This window comes from Vidua macroura, chromosome Z (genome assembly GCF_024509145.1).
Source record: "Vidua macroura isolate BioBank_ID:100142 chromosome Z, ASM2450914v1, whole genome shotgun sequence".
NCBI lineage: Eukaryota > Metazoa > Chordata > Aves > Passeriformes > Viduidae > Vidua > Vidua macroura.
In genome coordinates this window covers 25,502,990-25,510,085 of record NC_071611.1, presented here as the reverse complement: position 1 = coordinate 25,510,085, position 7,096 = coordinate 25,502,990, and the positions used below count along the sequence as shown (strand labels likewise).

The following is a 7,096-nucleotide window of genomic DNA, read 5'->3' as shown; positions in this document are numbered from 1 at the left end:
TTTCATCACTAGAGCTACCCAGTAGTTTAATTATACACTTAATACACATTAACAAAATCCTTATTAATCAAATAATAAGACATCATAGTTATAATAATGTAATTTCACAGAATACCTATACATGTGTTTTTGTCAGTGACTCCCTGAATGCAGTTCAAAAGAAGTAGTTTCCACTATTGCTTGTGCTGCTTATTTCTACAGTCACTTATTTTTGAGTCCCTATCACTTTGTCTGACAGTTCATAATCTAACTTTATGTGGAAGTGAAGCATTTTGTCTGAGTCTGTCAAGCTTGGATCCAGGTTTGCATGTTCCAAATATCTGACATCTCTTTCAGGCCCATCTTTATAATTACCCCAGAACTGTTTATGGTAGTGGCAGAAATAATAGGTTGGAAGCATCTGACCAATGTTTAGGGAAATGTTTATGCTTATCAGAAGGCAATTGTGAAATTAAGTGGTGAGCATAGTTGACTTCCATTTAATTGAAATTATAGATGGAAGGACTGCTTTCTGGTGAATTTCCATAGTCCAGGTGTTCTGAACTTCAAATTTCCCAGAAAGAAGAATATTTTGTGTTTGGTGTCTGCAAATCATGCTGTTACACATGATCAGTATCCTTGAGAAATATGTTGGAAGTATTTTAGTTCATGAGATTCCAACAGTACTGCTTGTAGGACAAGCAGAAGTAACCAACCATTTACCAATAAACTAAATTTCTTTGCCTTTTAGTGGGTCCATATCTTGTTCTTGAAAGTTGTTATCCTGATCCCTTTGAAGAATTATGCTGTAAATTAAATGAGAACAGCTGGAGTCAGGATTAGAAATTGAACTTCTGCTGTGCAAATGGTGACTTCCATTAAAACAGCAGATACATCCTACCTCCTGTCAATAATTACTTTGTATGAAATGTCTTTCAGTGCTCAGCATTTATTTTATATGCCAAGAGAGGTTTCCCAAGACTGCAAGCCATCTCTCACAGGCTGCACACAACCATCCAGCTTCAAGATAGGTACTGAAGGGATGGGAGCCAGGCAGGGGGGTGACCTGAGTGATGCACAGGTATCCCAGGGCCCCACTACTCTGCTGTGTGGCAAAGCAAGATTGAACATGCAGCCATGCTCCCAGGCATCAGTTTCAGTGACACCAAAGGGCTCGGTCCCACAGCCAGGTTTGGTTTTATGGATTACCAAACTCCCAGCACCATGGAACTGATGATATTTATGTACAAACCCCAGAGCTGGAGCCCTTCCCTCAGCATCCAGCATTTCCCTCAGTGGCCATCCAGAGGACTATCCTTGTAGGTTTCAATCTTAATGTTTTTCTTTTCATTGACAATTTGAGTAGGACACTGTGAAAACTTGCTCCTTAATTAAAAGTTGAAAAGAAACCCCAGAGGATAAGGATAGTTAGCCTCCACTGACTGAAAGCAGGAGATGCTCAGTGCTAATAAAGTTATTTTTGTCCACTTGTCTGCTTTGTATCTGGAATTGAGCTTTAATGGCTTGCTTTAGCATTCATTCAACAATGCTAGGACAGCTGCCCCATAGGAAATGGGGACAGTTTTCATTTCAAATGGGGCATTACTTACTTTAACTAGGAGCAACACCAATTTCTCATGTTTCTTGTACTACTCAAAAGGAGCACAAGTGGGTTCACAGCTTGGCCTGAGCATCTTCAATGAGCTAGACACAGGGAATGCAGGCATCCTGTTTGTTCACTTGCATGGGAAGGCCAGGACTCACACTGACCTTCACAAGCTGTCTTCAATTCATGCAATTGTTTACCCATGTCTGTCTTTGTTATCAGCAGTGGTAACCTGGGTGAGCAAAAGGTTCATGCCTCTGCGTAGCTCTTGTAGTATGGCTTGGCAGTTTTACAGAAATCTTATAAGAAATTTCCCTTGGGTCTGTTAAGCCTCCACAGGAGAAATTCTTTGTTTGAACTTAAGTGCCTCACTGTCCTTTTTGTATATGTAGGGTACTTGCTCTTTCTGGCACTGGAATCAATAGCAGTGTGATAAATAGAGGTTTGTTTTTTTTTTTTTCTCTCTGAATAAAAAAGCTTGTTCCATGAAGGAGCTTAGAAACATCTAATTAGAGTGGACACCCTTCCTGCTTTTTCTACACCCAGAACAGCTTTTTCATGTTTCTTTTCTCTTCTCCTAGTCTCCACCAGGATATTTCAAGACTCAAACTGAGAATTTGGTGGGTGCTGCAGACACCCCTCTGGCAGAACCTTTCCATGTAAGAGGTGGCAACATCCTGATCTGGGCCTGAGATGGAATGAGGAGAAGAGGAAGAAACTTCAGCAGAGATGATCCATGGAATAAGAAACATAGCTCTCTGGGAATTTGTGACCCAACTACCGACCTGCATAGAGCTGCTTCCAACACTGCTCTGCATGTCAGGGAAAAACATTGACATTTCCAGGTGAGATACATGGATCATTTCACACCCTTGCAAATTCTTCCACAATGTGGAAGCCTTTGATGAGCTTCTCGTGTAGCCTTTGATGAGCTCCTTATAGAAATCTAGTAGATTATTGTCTGATGCACGTTTTCAGAGCAAAGGGCTGGATTGATGCCAATACTTTAGAATAATGCCAGCCTCACTTCAGAATAATGCCTCAAAGGTTATCTTTTGAGGGTTTTCCTTTATATTGAAGAAATGAAACACTCTTTGACGTCAGTCTGCCAAAGGGAGCCTTTATGCAAAATTCAAGCCATTAAATTCAGGCCATCCTCACAGACCTATCTCAGTATTTTGCAGCAATTCAGAAAAATCTTTTTGGAGGTTAACACGTAGCTGTCCTTATGACTAAGAGTATGATGAATATTCATAGTTATTTTTGCAGTGCTTCTACATACAAACATTTACTAGGGATGAGAAAACAACAAATGTATCCATTTGCCTTGGAAAAATGGAAGAAATCAACTGCAGGTCCACAATTCTGTAAAAGCAGACATCCAGCCTGTTTCAGTATGCTAATGCTCTACAACCTGTGCTGTTTCTGTAATATAAACTGGGCACAATGAAGGTTTTGGATGGGAAGGATTTGGGGTTGGAATTCTTGTCTAACAGAATCTTCATTAGAAGTTATCCAAACACTATTCCCCATTAGTCATCAATAATCACGCTATTTCCCCATTTTGTCATCAAATGCACAAGGAAAACTGCCTCATCTGCAACTCTTCATTGCTTTCAAAATTCAGCCTGAGCAAGTTGCACATGTTATTTACCAAAGCATAGTGTCTTTTTCTTTCAATGAACACTATCACACTGCAAAAATGTTTTTAACAGCAATATGGCACATTACAAAACAGGCACCTACATGATTAAGATGCAGCAAAAAATCTTACTGACTTTTTTGAACTAAGTGGGTGGCATATAAATTAATGCAGCTAACAGCCCTCTCTAACTAAAATTATTTGTGTTCCTTACATGGAACATCAATATGGTTTTTTCAATCATTTCAGTAAACAAACTTTGGGGAGTTTTGCTGATAGCCTAATCTGTACTTAATTTAGTAATTTGAAAATAACATGTATGACCTTTGTGAAAAATCTTTTAGAAATGCAGATAAATGTGTTGTTTACCTTAATACTTAAACAGCACCCAAGTGAAGAATTTGCTCCCTTTTGTCCTCATTCTACAAATGACTGAATGCACAAATCCAAAGTTCTGGATCCAGCACACTGTAAGCTCAAGCTCTTCATTAATTTCTTCTCTACCATTACTGTAGACTTGCTGAAGAAAAGATTTGTTGCAAGTTTCTCTTAAAAGTCTTTTGAAGTTGCTTGATATGACAACTTTACTAGCATACAACATTAAGGAGAGAATACTGGAAAAGTCAAGGCATTACAGCAAAGAAATCCCTTCTTTGTTAGAAGATGGAGAAAAAAAATTAAAATAAGAAAAAAAACCAAACAAACCTCATCCTGGTGCCATGGATATTTGTAGTACAGCAACTGTTCCTTTAATTTAAGCACTGAAATTAATGACTAAATTAGATTCTGAGTTTTCAGAGGCAAGATGCTTTGAGAAGCGTAGCAAAAAGAAAACACAATATATGGGATGAGTGAAAAACAACAGGCTTTGCAAGTAGGCCAGCTTCAAAATAATATAAAAAAGGTGAAGAGAATTTCTGAATATATTTTTCTAATTAAAAAAGACAACCCAGCATTAATATATGCCTGGCAGTAACTGAAAACACAGACTGCTAAAATAGCTGAGTCTCACTGGGGCTGTGTTTAAATTCTGCTAAGTATTAAGAAATGCCTAAATAATGGACAGAGTTCAGGGGTGCATAATACATCTTGTTATAAAGAGCACCTGCCAAGACCATACTGGCCTATACTTTAAACATTTTCTACAATTAAAATACCTAAATTTAGAGGCCACCTGTTTCCTGCCTTTGCCTTTCTGAAATGCCAGAAGTTTTACTGTAAACACAGGTGAGCAAAATAAGATGCTGTCTAATTTGCACTATAGCTGAAGTCTGGGCCAGCCACTTTTCAGCTCCCAGCCCCTCAATTAAAACTGATGGCAGAAGCAGTATCATCTCTTCCTTTCTCAGTGGCAAGATACTTATGTGGGAATTCCCACACCAAACTGGGACAGCAGCAATCCATCCAGCAGCTTGGATTTGACAGTAATCAATGCCAGATGTTTCAGCCAAGGCATAATAAAATGCAGAGAGAGTAACTGTGGAGAAAACTGCTCATTTTTTCTCAATTTCCCATGGGTCTCCGGGCAAGGCACATATCCTGGAGTATATAGCATCCCAAGAAATTAGTCTGGCTACTCAGAAATTTGCCAAAAAGCTGTTCAGGTGGCAACACTGAATTCATTGCTGACTCTTTGTTACCACTGCAGGGCCCTTAAGAGAAGCTGGATCCACATTTTAATTTTAATCTAATTGTGAAAAGGAAAGAAGATAAAACAATTCTAAAAATTCTAAAAGAGGGGTTTTTTTCTTTTATAAAGAGACATATTTTTAAAGTGCTGTCAGGTTAGCAGGAGTCTTGAAGGCTGAACGCAGACACTGGAAACCACATCTGCAGGCCCAGTCTTTCTCTGATGGCATTTGCACATCAGTTAATACAGCTGAGAATCACGTCCTGCTCATCACACCAGGTGCTCGGTTGTTTGCCCAAGATACCAAGTGAACAACTACTCTGGAGTCCAATAAGATGCAGCTCAGAAAGATGCTTTAAGATATCCCTGAAGCACCCAAGTCCCTGGAAGAGAAGCCTTCTCAGTCAGGAAGTCCTTGCTGATAAATGCACACATCTAAAACTCTGTGCCCTGCAAAAGATGTTGCACAACACAAGGCTTAGGGTAAAATGGAAACCACTGGCACCTGGGGCTGACCCAGTCAAATGGGTGGGAGCAATCCTGCGCTCCTCTGCTCCTTGAGCTGGGCAGATGTGAGGCAGCTCTGCAGCAGCATTCAGGAGCTGTGCAGCTGCATTTCTGCTGCATCTCTGCCAATGCCATCAGCCTTGCTAAGCGATGATAGGCACATCCTTGGTTTTGCCAGCTGAAATACACAGCTTTGACTATCCTGGACAAGCAACACACATCTGCAAAAGAGCTCAGTGCAAACAAGACCTGGATGGTTTTTTTTTAATTTCTCTGGAGGATCTCACAATGAATCAAAATTACAGTTTTCTAGAAATGCACAGAACATTTATTTAGTTTGACAGAAGTGTACAAATTTTTCAGAAAGACAAAAAGGCACAAAACAAGTTTCTTACTGCCTAAGACAGAGAATCCCATGAATCTGAAAGCAGAAAGCTATCTGATTTCTACACAGGAAAGCAGTGGAGATTCAGAAGAGTTCAATTAACTGAAGCCTACTATTTATCCCCTTTCTTTTCTTTTGACCAGTGAGATGGTTTCATCTGGTAAATTTTAATGTGTAAGGACACTTACTAAAATGAGGAACAGTCATAATACAATCAATGATTTAGTGCATCTCTGCACAGAAATTGGCAGTAGTATCAAAATTATAATAAGCTTTGGGACATGAAAAAACATTTACTATTATGCAATTATGCTCAGACCATAAAAAACATCCCCTTCTGAGCAGTTCCTGAGCTAGAAGATAAGGAAAATGACCCAACAGCTAAGGGTATATAGCACATTTCAGCAAAGACTCGAGCCATCATTGTTACATTGCTGTCTTCTCATGTTATATCACAACTGTTACTGATACACACTCTGAAATCTCACATAGCAGATCCATCTCTCTTAGCTCATCCTTCTAAGAAGAAGACTCGCGAAAATCAACACTAGTTTTTACAGTCCTTGGTGGCACCTTTACAATTTCAGAATGTTATGTCTCCCCTGATACTCATTGCTTCTTGCAAAGCATTTGAAATCATGTCATACATTAAAGATTATACAACAAAGGCTTTAAAATAACTTACTTGCTATATTTATCACAGGGAAAATTTTGCATTTACTATTAAATACTACCCTTAAAGCCAGATGGTCATACAGAGAATGACTAAGAAATTTAGAAAAGCAAACACAGTTATCTTTCCTAAGTGCTACTGAGATTAGAAAACAAGTTATCAGAGGTAAACAATCTTTTCCTCTACTCTGGCTCCACTTTCTGCATCCTGCAGGCTCTCAGGCTGGTGGTTCAGCAGCAGTTCATCTACCTGTGGTGACTGGATGGATCCCTGGTTTGGAACACTTGTCTGGGAACTATGGGTCTGTGATGTGTTCAGATCTGTAACACACAAGAGAAGGACAATGCATTTTCTGCCATGCCTAAGCCATCAAAAAGGGCAAATTCTGATGTTTTCATTAACACCATTTTCTAGTTTGCTGCATCTGTCTGGAAAGGAAGACAGTACTCTAGAATAAATTATACTACAGGTGAGAGGTACCTCACACAAAGTTAAGAGAAATCTATTCAAGTAATAAAAATAATTATAAATGCATTGCCATACTTTACTAAACAGACACACAATAATGGAAATACATAAATGAGTTCAGAATTGAGCTGGAGGAAAATGCATAGCATATAATCAGTACTTTTGTTAATAATAATACAGTTGTAACATTAACACAGTTTTCATCA

General features: G+C 39.0%; 1 protein-coding gene across 1 annotated transcript in view; it reads right to left on the bottom strand.

Annotated features, from left to right (window-relative positions):
* Positions 1–5,614: 5,614 nt before the first annotated feature.
* The window catches only part of ARHGEF28 (Rho guanine nucleotide exchange factor 28), a 110,915-nt gene continuing 109,433 nt past the window's right edge, over positions 5,615–7,096 (bottom strand). The window contains exon 29 of the mRNA XM_054003863.1: positions 5,615–6,742. Within this exon, the coding sequence (XP_053859838.1) occupies positions 6,582–6,742 (161 nt within the window). The 3' untranslated portion in view covers positions 5,615–6,581. The remainder of the gene's footprint in view (positions 6,743–7,096) is intronic.